The following is a 24036-nucleotide window of genomic DNA, read 5'->3' on the forward strand; positions in this document are numbered from 1 at the left end:
ACCAGGGAAGCACGAATCCCGGATCTAATTTTTGAAACTTTAAAGGTCCTCGTCGATGGTCCGTGTTTTGTTCAAACCAAAAGATTAAGGTCTAATGGACCTTAATCGAAGTGTTTCTCATCTGAGAAACACTTCGATTAAAGTCCGTTCAGCTTTAAGAAGGTCTGTTCGAATCCAAGTTCAGATTTTTTGATTTTTTAAGGTGAGTTTGTTTTCTTTTCTTTATTTGTTTTAATCCGTGTGATTGTTCTAAAAGCTGTTCATGTTTGGTGAAATCTTTTGTTTTGAGTTTTATTAACTGTATCCTGTCCACCTTGCCTGAGCCTTTGTGTTTGATTGTTTCTTTCTTTTACTTGTTACTGATAATGTGTATATGTGTATGTGATGTGCGAATAATTGAGCTTCAAATTTGAACTGATTAACTGATTCCTCGAGTGCAATTCTGCTTAGTCAGTATAATTCAAATCATGTGCTTGATGCTTTTAAATGTCGGATTTTGGCTACGATTGTACCTGTTATGATTAATATAGTCGAGTCGACATATGTCGTCAATTAGTTTTAACTATCTAAACAATAACAAATCGACTTACTTCTGCTGAGCATTTGTTTGAATCAATTAGGAACTAAGTTTGTATACTTATAGTGTTTAATTTGAATCAGAAATGTAAAAGGAATGTTTTGTTTTAAGTTCTGAATTGGAGGGCATGTGCACTTGTGCACAACATGTGCATTTGTGCACCACAGGTGCATTTGTGCACAGCCTGGTTCCTGCATAAAGGGCTTTTGATTTAAAAATGTTTTGACAGCATATGCTGTCAGATATATTCTGCTGCCCATACTTTGCTTTAGTTTCAAAAATAATAAACCTTACTAAAAGTGAAGTCTGCCAGGGAATGTGATGGGTTTCTAATATTAAATAGCTAAGTGGAACTGAAAAGAAGATGGCACATGTGAGGGGTGTTCTTTTGGTCTAAACAGGCTGTTAAAGGGCTAAGTTTAAGGCTTATAAAAGGGGGGGATAATACACAGAAAAAAAAGGAGAAGGAGGAGAAAAATATTTTTTGATATACACACACACACACGAGATAGACATAGAGACAGAGGGAATTGTGAAGAAAAGATAGAATACATCAGATAGAGATTGGAGAGGAGAGAGCTGAAATACATACATATTAACACACACAGACAGACAGAGAGAACTGGAAAAGATTTCTTTTGATAACTTCAGTATAATTTCAAAACTGAAGACTGACATTAGATTTTGAAAAGAAAGGAGATAGGGAGAGGGATATCACAAAAATCAGAAGCTGCTTTCTTCCTACTGTTTGTTCGATTCTTAGTTTGTTCAAACTGTCCAAATCAGTTCTGGCTTCTTTCAAGTATCGGCTAAGTCTATTGTTTGGGTTTGTATTGTTTATTTCTCCTGGAATTGGATTGCCTGGATCTCTGATTCCATACTACTGGGAATTTGCTTTCATTCTGCCATTCCTCCATTGGCTTTAGTGGCCTCTTGCACTGGGATTTTGTTCTATTGGTACCTGCTGTTACTGCTGCTGTTTGGTATTGCTTCTATTGCTCTACTGACCCCTTGCTTCTTCTGTTGTATCCAATATCCAGGTACATACTAAGACTTGCATCTGATGTAACAATGAAAGCATGAAATCAAAGATATGCAGGAGTTTAATCATTCGCTTGCTGCAATTACAGTTTTTTTTATGAATACTATTAGATTTATGTAATTTGTTTAGTTTGTGATTCAACAAAAGAAGCACATTAGGCAGCCTTGTACTTGATCGTAGCTTAGTTCACCCTAAATTGTGATTTCGTTTGCTTAATGGATTGTCTGATAAAGGCATGTATGAGTGTTTTGGCACACAGATAATTAGGTAAACTTTCAACTAATATTCTGTATGTATAGAATAAAATGCCCTTAATCTTGCCAGATATGATGTTAGATGTTATTGAATTTTTGTAGGTAGTTCACATGATCCTTTTCAAACTCTATTAGCAATAGTTTTCGATAGGATAATTCTATTGACTTGGTTTAAATAAGCGAGTTTCAAACTCGGATCCGAAGAACATTTATCATAAGCTTTTAGTAGTTATATTGATCTTGTATATTAATTCCCCCTGACCAATTAACAACATATTCATCCATGAAACAAAGCACAAAATAATTCACGCCTCATAAAATCAGATAGTCAAATAAGGATCCGAAGTTGGTCAAGCATGTAATCAGCATGTAATCCTTTTTCTTTCATTTTATTAGAGACAAACACAATAGAAATGTAGTCACTTTAGGATATCCTCTTCTAAAATAATGAGACGAGCCTCGCTAAATAAAAAATGCAATTTGCGGGGCCCTCAATGATCAACCATAATAAATACTTAGAATTTGGGATTGACTGTTTAGTGAATTCCACTGCCTTCCCCAAAGATAATAACGCGTTAGACTTTTAGGCGCGACTTAATTAAATCACATTCTTAAATTCGGGTGCGCATTTATGTGACCCAAATTCAAATCTCAACGGAGTTGAAATGTGTTAGCAACTACGGGTGCATTGATTGTGACGTGGTTCGTGATGCATTTTCACGACGTTGCAATTCTATAAAAATAAATGATAATAATAAAAGCGGTTTAAACTTAATAAAAGCACGTAAGTCACAACATGTATTTAAATCATATATTTAGCCATTATAACAATTTAAGCGACTGTGCTAGAACCACGGGATTCGAGGGTGCCTAACACCTTCCCTCGGGTCAACAGAATTCCTTACTTAGAATTTCTGGTTCGCAGACTTCATTTGGAAAAGTCGAAAATTTCCTCGATTTGGGATTCAAGATAAACTGGTGACTTGGGACACCAAAAGCCAAACCTTTCCCAAGTGGTGACTCTGAATTAAATAAATAACCCCATTTCGAATATTGTCACTTAAATTGGTAAAAACTCCCCTCGCGCAATTTTAACCCTTCAGGGCCGGGCGCGCAAAAAGGAGGTGTGACAGCTCTGGCGACTCTACTGGGGAAAAAACCCAGAACCACTGGTTCAGGGTTCAAGAATTCGAGCTTAGAATAATTGTTATATTTGGCTTTATTATCTGATCTTTATTACATGTTTTTGCAGAACGTGCTAAATGTTGTCTTTTACCGCTTTGATATTATCTGAACTGTATATAACGTGCTAGACATAGACATACAAAAGTCTGTTTCCCGTTATTATTCAAACCATTTCGCCAGTAGTCTAATACAAAAGCCGGTCTTTTATTATTTCCAGTCATCTTTTTATTTAGTCCTTTTGTCATTTTCGTTCAATGCCGATTCTAGGGACATGACATGCGCACACAGTTTGGGCCTAGTCTATAAAGTTAATCATAAAACCCTGGGAAGGTGATCAAAGCATTTAAAGGAAATAAGAACGGTTTGAGATTATTTGAAGCCCGAGTCATGTGGAACTGGGGCAAGTAAAACATAAAGAAAACCGTTAAATGCAAGATTCGCCAAATTGGCATGAGGGTCGTGCATGAGAGTGAGAGTGTCGCCCAGCAGTGCTTTAGAAATGACAAATGAAAAAGCAAGTGTTTAACATAATTGTCAAGTCCAGCACCATCGGAAGAGACTATAAATCTATGTTCAATTGTGTTGTTTGCACTTGGCATGTTTTGAAGACTGGAATGACGAAGGCATTTTGTTCTGCTACCTAAACACTTTATCCTTCGTTACCCCTTTTGAGCCTTATTTATTTTCTTTCATACCCCTCATTCGGAATCAATAGCAACGACTAGGAAATACGAGCCTGGAAGGTAAAGAAAAAATCAAAAAAAAAAAGAAAACAAAGAAAAAAAGAAAGTCAAATGAAAAAAGAGGAATTGGGAACTACGTTTGACCTGATTCCTCAAAGAGGATACGTAGGCGCTTCACGGCTCGGTCATAGGGTGCATAGTGTGCATAATGTGCATGGTATGCATGGTGTAAATAAATAAAAAATTAATAAATAATCCCCAAGCAAGAAACTGGGGCAAGGGTTGCGCTCGTGGTAAGCAAAAATTGGTTCCGAATGTTGTAATTTTGAACCCCAAATTGATTTGTTGTTTGAGCCTTTAATACCCTTTCTTTCTAGCCTGTCCAAAAACCCACATTACGGTCCAAAGAAAGACCTTCTGACCAGTCTGCAAAAGATGCCAAGTCAGACAAATGAGAGTCTTACCGGCGAACATAACATTCTGTTCCACAGCAGAAAGGACTCTAATCTCCAGCAGAGAGAGTCATACCGGCAACACTCCAAATCCCCAGCTGGAAAGTGATACAAATGAGAGAGTCTTATCGGTGAAAATCTTTACGGACACCATAAGGCGACGCAAGCTGAGAGAAAAACCAAAATGAGAGAGGCTTGATAGTGAAAACCCTTCGGGCACTACACCATAGGAAACCTTTGAAGCAAAGGTTCGGTCAAATCTTTTTCAAAAAAAAATGCTTCACACGGAGTACTCGGATGGGCAAAAATCGCTCGCTTTATCTTTGCACGAAAACCCTTCGTGTCTTCGGGCAAAGAGGGGCAGCTGTAAGCATGTGTTTTTTGCCCAATATGAGAATTACTCCCAAAAATAAATTCAAAAATAAAGTAATTTTTCTTGGTGTGCAATTTTGTGATATTTTGTGATATTTTGAATAATTATTTGTATTTATCTGTGCATGTTTATTTGCTAAATTAATAAAAAATACAAAAATATGTCGCATTTTGCATATAGGATTTAATTCTACAATTGTTAGTAATTAAATTTGTTTTACAAAAATTAAAAATTACAAAAATAGGCATCATTTGCATTTTTAGCATTTAATGTCCAAATATACAATTTTATGCTTAATTAATACTTAATTGTGCGTTAATTGTTATTGGAAGTTAATTTGCGCTTTTATAACTTAATTTAGTTCTTAATAATAGTTTAAGTATTTTTATAATTTAGTTTTAGATAAATAAAAGAAGAAAAGAGAGCGAAAATATAAAGAAAGTCGGAATTGGACCTCTTCTTCAATTTCAAGCCACAGGCCCAAAAAATGGCCCAATCTTCCCTACAACCCAGTCCATTTCGAACTGGGTCGACCCAGTCCATAACCCAAAATACCCAAACCCCCTTTGGATGAAACGACACCGTTTCCCCTAAGCCTTCAGATCCAAGCCATTGATTTCAATTGATCCGACGGCTGAGATCAACCCACCATTCCATATATAAGCCCCTTACCATACCCTGCCCCCCTATCCGATACCCCAGCCTTCATCCTCACCAAACCCTTCCCCTTCAAACCCTAGCCGCCCCCATCTCCCTTCACCAGAAACCCGGCGGCATGGACGCCGGTGACCCTACCTTTAACACCATAGATGCTCCTCACCGTCCTGAACCCAAATCCACCAACCACACACCTCGAATCCCATCTCACCTTCTCGAATCTTAATTTGAAGATTCGAGTCAAAACTCGATCTACCCCTATCTGCCCTAAATTCATACCAGGCAGCCCCCGGACCCCCCTCGTGACCAAACCATGCTTGGTTTGGTCCGAATCTGACCAGGGAAGCACGAATCCCGGAATCAGGTCAAATCTTTGAAGCAAAGGTAGCTGGGACTAAACAGGAATCAGGTCAATGTAGTTCGGGAAATTTTGATAGCTGGGACTACCGTTGGACTGCAATGTTACTGTTGTTGCATGCTATTACTACTGCTTACCGATCTCCTTGTTACAGCGTGCTTAAAAGAAAACAAGAAGCTAAGTTATACTGCAATTTTTCTTGTTGCCTTGCTTTCTTGTCTGCTTGCATTTTTCCGGTGCTTTTCTTCTTTTTGACACATGCACTTGAGTTTGTGCTGTGACCTCTTGTTGCAACCTTCTGTTTCCCGGTGCCGGGGAATTTTATTGTTTCCTGCTGGGGATTCCTATTGTAACCCTCTGTTTTATTGTCCTCTGACTTGATCTTGAAATGTATGCCTCTGTTATCTGGGCGGGCTCCCAACTTCAATACTTGAAAATTAAAGACTTGAAATGTATGCCTCTGTTATCTGGGCGGGCTCCCAAGTTCAATGCTTGAAAATTAAAGACTGAAATATATGCCTATGTTCTATGGGCGGGCTCCCAACTTCAACAACAACTTTAAAAATGAATGTCATTCCTCTCTTCAGGCGGGCTCCTGACTTCAACAACAACTTTGAAAATAATCGCCATTCCTCTCTTCAGGCGGGCTCCTGACTTCAACCAATACATCGCCATTCTGTTCTTCAGGGGGGCTCCTGATTTCAACAACTTTAAAAAATAAAATCCTATTCGAGGGCGGATGAACCCGAAATATCCTATTCGAGGGCGGATGAACCCAAAATATCCTATTTGAGGGCGGATGAACCCAAAATATCCTATTCGAGGGCGGATGAACCCAAAATATCCTATTCGAGGGCGGATGAACCCAAAATATCCTATTTGAGGGCGGATGAACCCAAAATATCCTATTCGAGGGCGGATGAACCCAAAATATCCTATTCGAGGGCGGATGAACCCAAAATATCCTATTCGAGGGCGGATGATCCCATTTTCAAAATCTTGGAATTGTCTTACCTCCGACTGTTTTTCTTCGAATCGTGTTGTCTTGCTATCTCTTAAAACTTGAATTAATTTCCTCGTTCCTCCGAGAAAATTTTCTACAATGGCAGAAAATTTTCTGCCCCAGTTTTGGTGCTTTTCCTTGTTCTCCAGGTGGACGCCTGACTTCTGATATTTCAACTCTTCTTCCTTGTTCTCCAGGTGGATGCCTGATTGCTATTTCAACTGTCCTTCCTTGTTCTCCAGGTGGACGCCTGATTTCTGATAATTCAACTGTTTTCCCTTGTTCTCCAGGTGGGCGCCTGATTTCTTCTTCAATTTTTCATACTCATTCTCCAGGTGGACGCCTGACTTCTTCTTCAATTTTTTTTATCCTCCGCTCTGCTTTGTTCTTGCTTGCTGGGGATAATACCACTGTGGGAGTCTCCTTTCTTCCCCTCCTTCAAATTTGTTTTTTTTTTTTTTTCTTTTTTTTCAACACTGCTGGGGATAAAAGTGTTATTTTCTTGGGATAACGTTGTTGAGGATAACGCTGCTGGAGAATTGTATCCCTTCAAATCGATGCTTCATTCTTTTGGAAGCTGCTGGGGATGATAATGGCTCTTTGCTTTTCTGAGCACAAGTGTCATCCCTTTATTCTGTCTGCTGGGGAACAACTTCTCCATTGAAACTTATTATGTTGTGGCAACACTGGTTCAAAGACCATTTCCCTTGAGACTGGTGTTATCTTTATTCTTCCTCGAATGGGTACCTGACTTCCAGAAAATTTTCCAAATGAAAGGAAAATTTTCTGCCCCAGTTTGACAGTCTCCCTTATGGCATGCATTTCTGTAATCAATGCCATTTCCTTTATCTGTTTTAAATTAAACAAAATTTGTTAGTTTAAAATGCGGTGGTTGGTTGTGATACTCCTACTGGGATGGCTTTTCCCTTTCTCCTTCCCTGCTCTGCGTTCCAAAACTTGTTGGGGATGATATTATTTGCTGGGGATAATCCTTTTCTGCTAGGGATATCCCTCTTCTTTCGTGGCATGGCTCGGAGACTTGCATTTTTCCGACCTTTTAGTCTCGCATGAATTTTCCAAGTCATGCTTATTGCTCTCATTGTTTGTCCATGGGCCTTGGCCTTGAGGTTTTAATAACCTCTGATTTTGGCAAGGATATCCCTCTTGACACTCGTCAATCCTTTTGTCAATTCTTTTTTGCTGGGGATATCTTTCTTGACACTGGCCTTGTGCTCGTTCCTTGCTGACTATACCACTTGGAGGTACTAGCCATATCTCATCTTGCATAATTGGAAAGCTGATGGCCTATTTTGAAGTCATTTCCCACTGGTTCTGACCAAACAGACTCTACTGGGGAGTTTTCTATGAAAGGAGAAAGATAAAAAGGAACATAATAAAAGACAAAGGAAAAAGATGACTTCAATACAAAAGTCGGGCTTCAAATAGAAGACATCCACACATCAAATAGAAGACATCCTAAATACATGATCTCCACATGATTTGCGTCTGGGTAGTGAAGCTATTAAAAAAGTGAAGCTATTAAAAACACAAAACTACTCATTTTAGTCCTATAGACATGCTTTCTAGATTGAATAGTAACATCCTATAGGCATGATCTCTAAACAGTAACATCTAGGCAGCAAAGAAGTTGAGAACACACACCTGTTTTATTTATTCTTATATGCATGATGTCTAGGCAACAATATGATAAGAATAGCAACAACGGCCATTTTGATTAACCACATTGAGGTTTTATAGACATGGTATCAAGGTGTAACAATCAACAATTCTTGTCTTAGTTCATATAAGCAGTTTTATAACATTTGCAAGTTGATACGCTTCATTGGCCCTGAATCATGCTTTCTAAGTGAATAAGCAAATAAATCAACACATGGCACAGATAAATGGCAAGTAAATAAATTAAAGCCCTATAGAAACGCTTTTTACCCTTTCATGTGAAGAATAGAATATCCCAGCCCCCAATTTTTACTAATCCCTAGATGTTTGAGATTATAAGTTATTACAGGCCCAAATTAAAGAAAACATGCTCAAATATTACAAACTACAACAAATATAGACCCAATAAACAGTTGCAAGCCCAAAGAAAATAACTAGTGATGTTTTTGGGCCTTCAGCAGGCTTATTCTTCACATAAACAGCAGATCCAGATCCCAAGCTCACCCAAAGAATTAGACTGTGTCAATTACAAGGTTTAACTCATACATGGACCAACACCAGGACCAAACAGAGGACTTACTTACCCAGGAGTTGCAGATGAACCAAACTTAACCACACGAGTTAACAAACTACATATGGAAACTAATTAAATAGCTTTGAGGCCTACTAATATCAGTTCTCACTAAGACAAAGAGACATGATCATAGAATACATTGATAGGGCGCACATAGATATGTTCATGCTTTCATCTTAGATACTAAGGGGATAGGATTGAACAACATATGATAGCAAACTATTTCCAAAGAAGTTTCAAACAAAGCATAGCCAAAACTTGCCTAATGCACTCCCAAATAGGGGATCTAATCATGGATGTTGTTAGTTTGTATGAGTCCACCAATCAGTAGAGTACCTGGTCCTCTATGAGGTTATATTGAGAATGATAATAAAACTGTAAGTAAATGAGACACAGAATTTTTACGTGGAAAAATCCTAACTCAAGGGGACAAAAACCACTACCTACACCTGTAGGCTTTCAAATTCACTAACTTGTAAACACCTATTACAAGCCATTTTGTAATGACTCCATTATAAAGAATTCAACTCAACTAACTTGTGTTACTCTTACCACAAGCCACTTTGTCACTCTCTAATTACAGAGACTTTAACTAACCTGTGATACTCTTATCACAAGCCACTTTGTCACTCTCTAGTCATAAATACTTTAACTTATGACTAAACCCAGTCACAACATAAACTCAGAGAGTTTACGGATTTTACAAGAGGGTTCCTAATCAATGCTTCTGACTAAGCAGTTTAGGAGATACAATAATAACAATCACAAAGTTACAACTCAACTAAGGACAACAAAATACTAACTTTAGGAACTGGTCCGTAGTAGCATTTAACTTTGTTCTTCAAGCTCATGAGAATTAGTTTCTCTATTTTGCAAAAGGCTTGAATAAGAAACAGAAATGTTCAAGTGATGTTTTGATATAAACTCATTGTTGATACACCTTGATGACATCACTTGAAATGATGTAAGCACTTTAGTTGGTCAAGAAATAAGTGGGCATTGGAAATAGTGCAGTGCAGGCGGTCACGTCGCTTCCAGCTGTGTCCAATTGACTTTGTACTGCTATGAGGGAACCACAAGGGTGTTGGGTCTTTTTTTGGTTTCCTATATCCTAAAGCTATAGAATTTCACATTTAGCTGGAATCCGTTGACTTGCAGTATAGTCCAAGTGTATCAGGTTCCCTATCTGGTCCTTGACAGTAAGTTTGTTAGATTATTAAAACATAAGGCAAAGACATTGAAAACCTATCAATTTCCCCTTTTTTGATGATGACAAAGTTAATATTGATAACGTGGATTTAGAGCAAGGAGAACCAGATTAAGTAACAGGAGAACACAAGTTCCACAAGTTTCCCCTGACTTTATGCCTTCCTTATTTCTCATTATATCTACACTTATTTATTCCCCCTTTTGGCATCATTAAAAAGACACAAATAGATAAACAACATAAAGAAGTCTAGCCGAGCTAACTCATGCCACATATGTGCACACAACATGATAGAGAAGAGAAACATAGAATTTAAGCAATGAGATAATAAAAGAGGATAGATTTTATATATATGCCTTTGCTTAAAGAGCAAAGGCAACATTGGACTGTTAAGACGGGAGCAATATTATTTTATCCCAACCACATCAAAAAAAAAGAAAACAAAACATTTTCCAAAAAAAACTTAAAGGACATTTCCATAAACTGGTCACTAAAGGGGTACTTACGGGGTACTAGGAGTAGAGGGCTTGGAATCTGCAGCAAGTGTTTGGAGAACAAGGTCTATTCGGGCATTGGTCGACTTTTGCTCATTGATCAGTTCTGCTTTCAGGTTCTCTACTTGTGCCATGAGATCAATATTCTCTTTTGTCAAACGAGCTACTTCATCATTTGACACCAGAATCCCTTGGGCTTTCTATCCTTCCTAGATAGCATTCCTAGCCTTCAACCGGCGAATCTCCTCAGTTGCACTATTCTGAGCATTAATGAGTTGTGAGACGGTTGATGTACTTCCTACCCCCCCCCCCAATTCTTTTCTATGCACTCACATTCTTCCAATGTTGTCTGTGAGAAAGTCTGCTTCTTAGTTCCCACCTTGCCTTGCCCCAGTGGCATCTCAAAGAACATAAACACTCGCGTAAGCAAAAACCCGTTCAACCATAATAGTAGGAAGGCTTACAAGAGTAAATCTATCCAGTTGCTCCATCAAGAACAGTTCAGACTTAGAAGTCACGGACCTCCTCTCAGCTCGAGGCAATAGAACTTTGTTTACCAATTCGAAAAGCAACTGATAGACATGGAGTAATGCCTTTTTATGGAGCTGGTCCCCCTTTTGGTTTGTATTGTCTTTTACCACGACATTTATGAAGTTAAACTAACACACATCCTTTACACTATACACACCAACTGTAGGAACTTTAAAAATTTCTCCAAGCAATTTTACATCGAACACGATATCTACTCCATTCAGGCACAGATGTGGTCGGTCTCAATGGGAAAGAGGCTAGAAAAGAAGCTTTGTACCTCATCCTCATATGCCTTAGGTGCATCTATTTGGAATAGATTCCCCCATCGTTGAAACTCAACCATTTCAAGAATTTGTCGCATACCAGCCATCTCATAGATTGCTGGGTCAAACGTATGACCCAAAAGAACCTTTTGGTGCCTCAGGCGTTTTGAACCAAGGCTGACTTCACTTCTCATCCTCTTCACAGAACTAGGTTCCTGAACGATTTCAGACTTTCGTTTGCCAGACTTCCCACCACTTGATTTCTCTTTTCCTTTGGATTTGACTAACACATCCTCATCAGACATCGGGAACTCACTCACAACATCCTTCAACTCGGAGCTAAAGGTTGAAACCTTCTCTACTAAAGCAGGCTGCTTCTTTTCTGAGACCGTCTAACCAGTAAACCAGGTTCATCTGGTGTTTCCTCTTCCACATCTACCACAGGGATCGCCTTATCACTTACGGGCACACTATCTTTCACCAGCTTCCTCCTTTGCTTCTTACTAATTTCTCTGCTCTTTTGAAGGGCAGAGTCGTAGGCCACCTTAGCTTGCAACCTGGAAGTAGGTCGTTTGGTGGAAGACTCAGGAGTGGACACAACCCTCCGCTTAACTATGAACGCATCGAGAGCCAGGTTATCTAGATCCTCCTCATCATTGGACCTCATCTCAAGAGCTTGAATGTCTAGAGGCACAACATCAAATTTAAGAGAAGAACTATCCTGGGAATGAGAACCCTGACCTGGGTCCTCCAGAAAGGGATCAAGTTCCTCATGTGAGAGCCCAGTAGTTTCTGCTAGTGCGGCGTCCTCAACTGGCACTATAGCTCCTTTTTCCCCCATACCCTGTACCGGGTTTTTCTGAGTAATTATATCCTGAAAGACACCGTCAGCAGATACCACAATGATGGTTACAACATTGTTTTTCTCAATCGGCACTATTTTCGCCATGGAATCTACAACAACAATGGCGGAACCCTCTGCGACCTCATGCCTTTTACTTTGTTCTCCACTTGTTCTTTAATTAGTGGGTATCTTAGAATATATAGAGGACAGATCAGTATTTTTAGGGGTTTCTGAAATGGAAAGAGACGGAGAATTTGGGTGAGGTGTGATTTCAGAAGGGAGAGTAGGAGTGGTTATAAAAGACTTAGAAGGGATGGAGGACTCCATACGTTTTTCAGTAACTGGTATGATTGAGGCAGGGAGGTCAAAGTTTGTATCAGCCATGGAAAGATGGAGTGAAGGTGCTTTGGGAAGTTCTAATGGAGGAGTTATGGTTTCTGGAGAATAGAGGGGTGTTTTATTAAGAATGGATAATTATGAAGAGAGAGATAGTGACCGGTTCTGAAACGACGGTTGGGTGTAGAGAAGTACAACGTTTTAGAGGGAGATGGAACAATTTGGTGTGAAGAGATGTGACAGTAGAGTCTGAAAAGTTTGATGACATGACAGTTGTATTTTGTACCTTTTTAAGACATGTATTAGAGAATGCACAGAACTACTAACCTTTAGTACAAGGACCAGGTTCTTGACCTGTTATTTGAAAGTATCAATCCTCGTTTATCATCCATGCATTGCATCTACAACTTCTATACTCATCATACGTGTTTACCTGTAACGGTATTGAAGCGAGTTAGACATGGCCAGAAAACACTTTACCTAGTTTTTCCTGAAGGTGATTTTCATAGCCAAATAATGAGGAATCAGGTTCTCAATTGGGCTTTAAAAGCCCCAACTTCACTCTGTTTCTTTCAATATGTTCCCTACTTAATGCCCTGGTGAAGATGTCTGCAATTGGGTCTTCTGTGCTACAGAAATTAATACATATCAACCCTTTCTCCACATTGTCCCTCGGAAAGTGATGCCTTACATCAATATGCTAGGTCCTTTTGTGTTGAACTGGATTCTTGGCCATGTTGAGTGCACTGGTGTTATCACATAGAAGGGGCACACTCTTAGTGAGTACCCCAAAGTCCTCCAGTTGCTTCTTAATCCATAAAAGTTGTGCATAGCAGGATGTTGCGGCTACACATTTTGCTTCAGCTATTGAAAGAGCCACTGAGCTTTGCTTCCTTGTGCCTCAAGAGATGAGACATGAACCTAGGACGTGAGACATTCGAGAAGTGCTTTTCCTGTCCACAAGATAACCTGCATAGTCTGCATCAGCATATCCAATGAGATTAAAACTATCACCTAAGGGATAATAAAGGACCAGGTCCTGTGTTCCTTTAAGATATCTCAGAATTCTTTTGGCTGGCTTCAAATGAGTTTCCTTGGGATTTGATTGAAACCTTGCACATAGCCCCACACTGAAGACAATATCAGGTCTACTGGCAGTAAGATAGAGAAGAGACCCAATAATGCCTCTATACATTGTTTGATTCACAGGAGGCCTAGTTTCATCCATGTCCAGTCGAGTGGCCGTAGCAATGGGAGTGTCTGTCACCTTTGATGCTTCCATGTCAAACCTCTTCAAGAGCTCCCTGATGTATTTTTGCTGAAAAATGAATGTACCCTTTGGGGACACTTTTACTTGAAGACCCAAGAAGAAGTTCAGTTCGGCCATCATACTTATTTCAAACTCACTTCCCATGCTTTTTGCAAATTCTTCATACAGAGAATCAGCTGTTTCCCCAAAAATGATATCATCAACATATACCTGAACAATGAGTAGGTTCCTTCCCCATTTCTTTAGGAACAGAGCAAACATTTCATCTTAGTCAATCCCTTCCTTCTGATTGTAGCCTTAAACCACTAGTTTGGACTTGTTCCTTGTGGTATTTCCACGTTCATCAAGCTTGTTCCTGAATACCTACCTGGTTCCTATAATGGTTCGATTTGAGGGTCTGGGTACTAGGTGCCAGACATTGTTCCTTTCAAACTGATGTAACTCATCTGGCATGGCTGTAATCCAATCTGCATCTTTCAAGGCTTCCTTTATATTCTTAGGTTCTATTTGGGAGAAAAAGGCTAAGAAGACAAGTGAATTTATGGCTTTTAACCTGGTTTGTACTCCGGAATCTAGAGGGGTAATTATGTTTTCAAGAGGATAAGAGCTTTTGTGTCTCCAGTTAGACGTCTGTCGTGCCCCCATTTTCCCCTTTTTTCCCAACGGAGAGGATTTTATGGGTTTCGACATTCATGGGGTATAATCACTCATTTCCCTTTTTTGGGAATTGTGTATTTTAAAGAGTCGCCACCTAATGATTTAAGGAGCATTATGACACTTATAGAGTTTATTTACAACTAGGTTTGATAACCAGAGATTGGGTAAGGGCTTGAAATTATCCCGAGGGGAAGGTGTTAGGCACCCCTGATGATCCACTAGTGTGGTTCCCAGCCAGATAGTTCTTTTGTGAATTTGTGCAATTAGAAAGTAAACAAATAAAGGCTCAAGTAAGAGGGGATTTAAGTTAAACACACAAACGTTTGAAAACAACTATTGAAAAGCAAGGTTTGAAAGAGTTATAAGCTAGACATGTTTGTAAAAAAAATAAAAGGGGTCCTAGGTTTGTTTATAATATGGATCACCTCAATGCAATACCCGATATGACACTCCTCAAAAGAGGGGATACACGTAGTATTAGTGCACCGGTCATCATATCCATATCTACCCTTCCTGCCCTGTTAAGGTATTAAAGCGCGGATTGGTCTCGACCTCTATTGCATGCTATTACCCATCCCATTCCTATCCGTCCCGGAGGAATTTAGGACTATTATTCCTATAAGAGGGAGGATTTTAGGCTGACTCTTAGGTTTAAAGGTAAAAAGGCTAAGGCGACATATAAAAACACATAGGACTGCATTTTTTAGGGGAACATGTAAGCAATTAAAAGGCTCATGTATACCTCCACTAATAATTCGTATAAGTAGCATGACTTAAAACATAGTTAATGTCTGAATCATAAAATCCTAAGGCAGAGTTTGAGTCAGAACCAAATTCATCATATAACTCAGAAAAGAAGTTCGAATCAGGCCTGCCTGCTGGTTGTAGCAGTTGGTAATTAACAAAGGCAGTTCCAGTTTTATTTAAATAGTTACCTAGGGCTTGCCTAGGCGTAGTAGTGATGTCCTATGAGCATGATATCTATTGCTGATTAGGAGTGTAGTAAAAAAGTAAACAATTTTAAACAAGCGATTTGGATCCTATAGGCATGCTTTCTAACCGTATTAATTTAAAAGAGTAGGTTATTTAAACTAATTCAGAACAGATAAGTATGAGCCAAACTGATTTCTTAACTATACTAGTTTTAGATCCTATAGGCATGATCTCTATTATAGCTGATTTTAATTCCTACAGATATAATATCTAAGTATTAAAGGCTAATTTTAGTCCTATAGGCATGGTATCTAATTGGACATGAAGTGGAGTAGGCAGAATTTATTTGATCAAAGTGAAGTTCCTATATGCATGATTTCTATTAAAAGGCCATTTAGACATAGTAGAATTATGTGAAGCATGCAGAATTTTATTAAATCAAAGTAGATCCTATAGGCATGTTTTCTAACAGATCATATCGAAATTCACCCTATAGACATGTTATCTACCCTTCTAATAGCTGAGGCATGCACAATCACCCCATACCTTTTCACTGGACAGCCCAACATTGTTTACAAATTATTACAGCCCAAATGATTGAATTACAAAAGAAGTGCAGAAATAAGAAAATTACAACCAAAGGAAAGCCTGATCTTGACTTCCTCTCTGAGTTTTGTAATGAACCACTTCAGTGCCAGAATTTCAAAGGCTTTCTCATACCTAGATGTGTCACAGTTCCCTAAGGACCTCATGGGATCTCGGGCAGTGCTTACACCCATGTTTGCATAACCAGACAGAAATGAGCGCAGTGTGGAAGGGCCAGCCCTTATGTGTCCAAGTTCAGAGGGAGCTCAAGGGTCCCAAGGCAAGGCTCACACAAGATAGGCAGAACCTAGGTTCTAGGAGTATAGTGGAAGTGCAAAACATAGTTGAAAAAGAGTTTGTTTAAAACTGGACTGGCAAGTCCATTTTGAAAGTAATCAGTAGCAGAAGTGTTTGAAATCAGCTGGGGTAGTGAACTAACTCAAACACACAGAATCAGTAATCACACCAAGGGGTCAAGGGGTTTTGGGAATACATTGTAGGAAGCATATGGCCCAAGTAGGGGTCAGGTTTGGTCATGCACAACAATAGCTGATGCTAGCATGCCTACAAACCAGCCAGAGAACACAAATACATAGAGAGGATATGGGTTTGGGATTCATAAGTCAGCAAACACATAACAAGTGACTAACAGAGTACACACATAGGGAGGCATTAACATAAAAGGGGAAGGGAACATATTACAACATGCTAGTAATGTAACTTAACTATAGAAACATAAGCAGAAGTAGACAAGAATGAGAGAACTTGGAACAATTAGAGAAGCATGTTGTTGTTGAGGCTTAAAAAATTAACTAGGACATACCAGTAGAGAAGCAAAGTGCAGAAAGGAAAAGTAAGCAAGATTTCACAGTCTAGCCTTGGCTTTAAGCCGGCTAGATAGAGCAGCAGAACAAGTAGCATTAGAGAAAGAGAGAGTTTTTGAGTGTAAGTGTGTGTTCTGAACTCAAATTGTTCGTGTGTTTAAAGAAGAAGAGTAGGGTATTTATAATTTTGAAAACGAGTGAAGAATAAGGTAATAAGTAAAGACTTAACACAAACATGGAAATAATCACAATCAGAATCAATTAACATAAGTGATTCCCTTTAATTAAGGAATCACTACTTAACGGATACTGGTAGGTTTAATTAAGGAATCAGTTTGGGTAGTAAAAGCATGAAGTAAATAATCAAGTCTAAGTACAAAAAATATGCTTAGTTTTGGGAAAGGATTCAACAAGATCAAACATCACGGTAAAGGAAAGGAATCAATTAATTTTAAACAAATGAGTGAAGAATTAGGGTTTATAAGGGAGCCCTTTGCAATAAGTCGTAAGATTGAGGGAGTCAGAATCAATCAAGAAAGGGTTATGATTCTGCACCTCAACATATAAATAGCAAGGAATGAACAGGCATGCAGGGTCAAACATGTTGACAAAAAGAAGCACCACAAACATACAGTAGCAGAAGGGGTAAGCTAGGATTCAGTATAGGAAAAATATTCGAAGCACAGTAGTCAAGTCGGTCAAGTAGTCACATAGAATCAACAGTGAAGAAGAACATAGTAACAGGTAAGAGAGTTAGAAGCAAGTAAAGGTCTCACAGTAACAAGTGAGCCAAACCCTTTAAGAAATTAGGGCTTCAATAGTAACCGAGTTTAAGAGATGATAAGAACTCAGAATTAGATAAGTCAAACAAGAAAAAGAGAGTTAGAAACAAAGAACTTAATCAAACAAGTACACATTTAAACAAACAGTTTCAAAACTCGGATAAGACCAAAAAGGACCTCGGGTTTTCAACATGCTGAATCAAGTAGAAGGAAAGCATAAACAGGTTGTTTGAACATAGTAAAATCGTAAAACCACACCAAAAATCAGAGAAGAGATCTTTAAAAAGAGGTTAAGAGGAAAACCCTAATCGTTGAAGAATGAAAAGTCATTTTGAAAGAAATATTGAAGAACCTTCGAGAAAACACTTAAAAAGTTCATAGTAAGCACAGATCTAAAATAGATCTGAAAGAAAATCAAAAGATCTTAATGCTATGGTTTCAGAGAACCCAGAAAAGGTGAGAGAAGCCTTGAAAAGTTACCGATCTAACCAGAAAAGTCAAGCATCTGACTTGAACGGTCATGGCTGGCCGGAGAAAGACCGGAGACAGAGGTTGAGCAAGGACTGGACTAGATCTCTTTGAGATATAGCCATGAAATCATGGAAACAAACACTCAGGAGCCATAGGAGGCCGATACACATCTCAAATGGCTATGAGAGGCCATGGATTAGCTAGGGGTTGAGGTGGATTATGGTGGAATTAGATGGCGGCAGCTAGGGTTCATGCGAGGTTGCAGAGAGAATTGAGAGGGAAGGGATTCAGAGTTGGCGTTTGGTGAAAAGTAAATTAGGGTAAGGGATCGTTCAGGTTTATTTTAGGAAGGGTGAATGCTGGCCGTTGATCTGAATGATCAACGGCCTGGATTAAATAGGGTAGGTAAGGGATCCGGGTTGGGCTGGTTAAATTGGGTTAGGGGTCGGGTTAAAAATTGAAATTGGGCCAGGGAAATTAGGTCTAATTTGGGGTTTATTTTAGGCTAAAAATTAAATACAATTGGGCTATTATTTAAATAGCCAATTTTTCCCTTTTAAATTATAAAAATAGTAAATAAATTTCTGAGAATAAATTAAAAGCACTAAAATAATTTATAATATATAATTAACAATTTAAAAATATAGGATCCCATTTTATAAACATGAGACAAATTTAAACCTAAAAAATGGCTAATATTGCAATTGTGTGCAATTGGCTTTACAAAATACTAAATAAAATTGTAAAAATATGTAAAAATTACCTTAGCCATATTTTGGCATAAATATAAGAATCTAATAAATGAATTATCAAAAAATAATAATTATTGGTATTTTATGAATGAAAAAGTGGAATAAATTGATTTAAAAAACTTTTACAATTATGGAAAAATAATAAAACATTTGGACATGCTTATGTATGCATTTATATACTATTTTGAAGGTATTTTTCATATTAAAAATATATAGGAAAAAATTAGGTATCAATACCGTCTGAGGTTCATTTAGAGAGAATGTGGGTACATTTGACTAGTTTTCCTGTGTTGTTCTCTCAGGTGCTCGTGGAGTACCCTAAACTGCATCAACCACTCTTTTTTCAGCTTTAGTGGTTGTAAATGAAGTACCTGGTTCCATTGAAGATGAGGCAGTATTGTCTTCGTTCATCTCTTTTACTTGGCTCATCATATCTGTCTTTCTATTTGTCATGTCAATGACTTCACCAGGGACTAGTAAGGGTACTCCCTCTTGATCGTCTTCAGCACTCTTCTCACAGGATGGATACGATTCAACAAAAATAACATGAACACTTTTCTCAACACATTGAGTCCGCTTAATATATATCTTGTACGCTTTGCTTTGAGAAGCGTAGCCCAGAAATATTCCTTCATCACTCTTGGCATCGAATTTACCAAGCTGATCCTTTCCATTATTGAGAACATAGCATTTGCACCCAAATGTTCTTAGGTGAGACAGCTTGGGTTTCCTTCCATTCAGTAACTCATACGGGATTTTGTTCAGGAGGGATCAGATCATGCACCTGTTCACCAAGTAGCATGCGGTGTTGACCGCTTCATCCCAAAAGTTTTGCAATTCCACTGTCGATTAGCATTGTTCTTGACATCTCTTCTAGAGTTCTGTTCTTCCTTTCCACTACTTAATTTTGCTGGGGATTTCTGGGAGCTGAGAAGTTGTGGGTGATGCCATTTTCATTGCAAAGCTCATCAAATTTGGCATTGTCAAATTTTGTTCCATGATCTGACCTAATGCGTGCGACTCTAGACTCCATCTTCACCTGGATTTTCTTCACAAAGGCCACATACACCTCAAAGGTTTCATCTTTAGTTCTAAGAAACAGAGTCCATGTGAATCTGGAGTAGTCATCCACTATCACAAAAATGTATCTTTTTCCTCCTCTGCTTTGCAATCTCATAGGACCACATAGGTCCATATGCAAAAGCTCTAGTGGCTTTGAGGTGCTCACATCCCTTTTAGACTTAAAAGAGGACTTCACATGTTTTCCTCTAGCACAGGCATCACAAATTCTTTGCACCTTGAACTTTGACATGGGCAGACCGTGGAACAGGTCCTTCTGAATTAGTTTGTTCAGAAGAGAAAAACTTGCATGCCCCAGTCTTCTGTGCCACAGTTCAACATCATCACCAACAACTTTCAGAAAACTCAGATCACCATTTTGTAAGGACTCAAAATCAGCAACATAGATGTTCTTGTATCTCTTGGTCATAAGTACCACTTCACCAGTTACCGGATCAGTAATTGTACATATCTTGGACAAGAATTCCACCTTGTTTCCTTTATCACAAATCTGAGAGACACTCAAGAGATTGTTCTTAAGGCCATTGACATAGTACACATTTTCAATATAATGAGTGAGTGACTTCCCGACTTTTCCAACTCCAAGAATGTACCCCTTTATCCCATTGCCAAAGGATACATTCCCTCCTTGCAGTGCTTTTAGTGAAAGAAAGTCCATGGTGTTCCCAGTCATGTGCTTTGAACGCCTACTATCCATGAACAATTGTTGACCGCTTCCTTTCACTGTTCCCTGCACAAGAAGATCAAGAGTTAGTTTTAGGAACCCAAGCAAGTTTGGGTTCCTTGTAGTAGGCAAGAGGATAAATAAGAACTCTTTTAGTCCATGCAGGTAATGTGCGCTTTTTGTGAGTAGAACCTGGTCCCTCTTTTGTAGTCACTTTTTCAGCAAAAACTTTGTTTTTCTGAACAGATTGAACCCTGGCCTGGCAATTTTCTTTGAAGTGCCCATTGTTCCCACAGTGGGTACAAAGCCAGTTATCAGAAACAGTGGCGTACTTGCTGTGAGGGTTGTAAGGAGTTTTCTCCTTTTGGAACCCTATTCCCTGCCTGTTTCCACCATTATTAGTGTACATGACAGTGATAGCTTTTGAGGACCAGGCCCACTTTAGGAACTTTTCAAGATCATTTTTTACTCTTTCCAGATCAGTTTGGAGGTGCTTGTTTTTCTCAGTTTCAACACATATCCTAGTTCTCACAACTTTCAACTCATTTTCAAGCCTGATATGTTCCTCACTGGCTATCTCTTTTCCTTTTCCAAAATTTCCAGATTTTGACTTAGTCCCTAGTCTCTCTATTGTTTCCCTTAGGTCTGCAATTACTGCCAAGAGATCATTTCTTTCTTCTTTGAAGTTTTCAATGGTTTCCTTTTGGTGAATAACTACAGCCACTAAGTCATCTCTAGTTTGTTCAGCTTCTCCTAGTTCTAAGGTCAAGGAATCCCTATCCTCCACAATAGGCATCAATCAATACACTAGCTAAAGACATGAGTTTCTTAGGAAAGTAGGATTTTAGATTTCTCTAAACATCCCTGAAATTTACCTCCTTGTTGTGATCATCTTCATCATCATCTGATTGGACCATCAAAGCAAAAGTTGAGTCATATTCATTTTCCTCGCCTTCAACTGCCATCATGGAACTATCACCAATATCAGTTTCATCTTCAGACTCACCAGAGGAATCTCCCTATGCTACAAGAGTCTATTTCACCACATTGTCAGTAGATCTCTTTCTTTTGAAGTCCTTGAAAGGAATCAGGTTCCTCTTAACTACTTTTTCAGGGTGGTTCTTGGAGAATTCTTGCTTCAAGAGAGGACAGCCTTTGATGAAGTGTCCAGGATTTCCATACTTATGATAGAGATCATAGTTTTTTTGGTTTGCTAGAGCTGCCGTTTTTTAGCATTTCTGCATTTCTTCTGACCATCTTCTAAAATCTTTTTGTTAAATAAGCCATGTCACTGTCTTCCTCACTTGATTCATTGCTATCAGCTTTGAGTACCGGGTTCTTTTCTTTCTTTGGTTCTCTTCTTTCACTGTCTATCTTCCTCTTCATCTCGTAGGTCTTCAGATTTCCAACCAGCTCTTCTATGGTCAGCTCCTGCAAGTCCTTTGATTCAGTAATAGCATTCACCTTGCTTTCCCAAGGTCTAGGCAGAATATTGAGGATTTTCCTCACTAGCTTGTTTCTAGGAATGGTTTCACGAAGTGAGTGTAACTCATTTATGATGGAAGTGAATCTTGTGTGCATATCTTGAATAGATTCATCATCCTTCATCCTGAAGAGTTCATACTCGGTAGTGAGCATATCGATCTTAGACTATTTTACTTGGGTGGTTCCCTCATGAGCTATTTGCAAAGCTTCCCATATCTCCTTAGTAGTGTCACAAACGGAGATTCTATTATATTTTTCAGGTCTTATTCCATATACCAGAATCTTGTTGGCACGAAAATTCTTCTCCATAGATTTCCTGTCTGCGTCGGTGTATTCTTTACAGGTTTTTGACAATGAAAATTGAAGTTCTTCCAGTACCTTTGTTGGAACATAAGGACCATCGCATATGACATCCCATAACTCAGAATCCTCAGCCATGATAAAATCATGCATTCTTGTTTTCCACCACCCATAATATTGTCCATTGAACTTGGGTGGTCGGTATGTAGATTGACCTTCTTCAAAATTTGGTGGAGCAGCCATAAGGATTCTTCCTAGGTGTTAGCCTGATAGGAGGAACCCGCTCTGATACCAATTGTTAGTTTGTATGAGTCCACCAATCAGTAGAGTACCTGGCCCTCTATGAGGTTATGCTGAGAATGCTAATAAAGCTGTAAGTAAATGAGACACAGGATTTTTTCGTGGATAAATCCCAACTCAACGGGACAAAAACCACGACCTACACCTTTAGGCTTTCAACTTCACTAACTTGTAAACACCTATTACAAGCCACTTTGTAATGACTCCACTACAAAGAATTCAACTCAACTAACTTGTGGTACTCTCACCACAAGCCACTTTGTCACTCTCTAGTTACAAAGACTTTAATTAACTTGTGATACTCTTATCACAAGCCACTTTGTTACTCTCTAGTCACAAAGACTTTAACTTATGACTAAACCTAGTCACAACATAAACTCAGAGAGTTTACGGATTTTATAAGAGGGTTCCTAAACAACGCTTCTGACTAAGCAGTTTAGGAGAAACAATAAGGACAATCACAAAGTTACAACTCAACTAAGGACAACAAAATACTAACTTTAAGAAATGGTCCGTAGTATAGTTTAACTTTGTTCTTCAAGCTCATGAGAATTAATTTTTCTATTTTACAAAAGGCTTGAATGAGAAACAGAAATATTCAAGTGATATTTTGATATAAACTCATTGTTGATATACCTTGATGACATCACTTGAAATGATGTAAGCACTTTAGTTGGTCAAGGAATAAGTGGGCACTAGAAATAGTGTAGTGCAGGCAAAAATAGTGCAGTCAGTCACGTCACTTCCAACTGTGTCCAATTGACTTTGTACTGCTATGAGGGAACCACAAGGGTATCAGGCCCTTGTTTGGTTTCCTATCTCCTGAAGCTATAGCAATTCACATTTAGCTGGAATCCGTTGACTTGTAGTATAGTCCACGTGTATCAGGTTCCCTATCTGGTCTGTGACAGTAAGTTTGTTAGATCATCAAAACATAAGGCAAAGATATTGAAAACCTATCAAATGCCAAGAGAATCAGTAGAGCATAGCCCTGATATGGTAAATTTAACGTGGAAACTAACAATACAGGTTCATGATCGAGCAATTACTTAACATGGGAAACCCTTAGCATGTTGAACATTAGTCATAAAATTAGAAGGGTTCAAAAGGCATGTCACTTGGATCAACAAGGTAGGCATACGTCTAGGTTAACACGAAATGATTTCATGTAGGGGAGAACATTGATATAGGCTCTAGAAGCTTTAGGCAGCACTAAAGAATATGAAGTTTGAACAAATTAGGGAGAACTTATTGAAATTAACAAGTAGCATGAAGCATATGGGGATAAACATTTAGACAGTATTGTCACATGTGATGATCAAAGGTTAATTTGCAAAGAAATAGCAAATTATGCATAAATGATTCGGTAGAAAGAAACTCATTAAGGTAATTCTGGGCAGGAACTAGTTCCCTAGGGGGTTTC

The 24036-nt window shown here is 38.6% G+C and overlaps 1 protein-coding gene across 1 annotated transcript; it reads right to left on the reverse strand.

Moving 5' to 3' along the window:
• Positions 1-19102: 19102 nt before the first annotated feature.
• On the reverse strand, positions 19103-22166 carry LOC138878199 (uncharacterized). Its single transcript, XM_070157865.1, has 5 exons — positions 21939-22166; positions 21404-21547; positions 20677-21309; positions 20013-20594; positions 19103-19450 (listed from the first exon to the last, which is right to left on the reverse strand). The coding sequence occupies exons 1-5, from the start codon at positions 22164-22166 to the stop codon at positions 19103-19105; spliced, it is 1935 nt and encodes a 644-aa protein (XP_070013966.1).
• Between the last annotated feature and the right edge of the window lie 1870 nt (positions 22167-24036).

The sequence above is a fragment of the Nicotiana sylvestris genome, chromosome 9 (assembly GCF_000393655.2).
Source record: "Nicotiana sylvestris chromosome 9, ASM39365v2, whole genome shotgun sequence".
Lineage (NCBI taxonomy): Eukaryota > Viridiplantae > Streptophyta > Magnoliopsida > Solanales > Solanaceae > Nicotiana > Nicotiana sylvestris.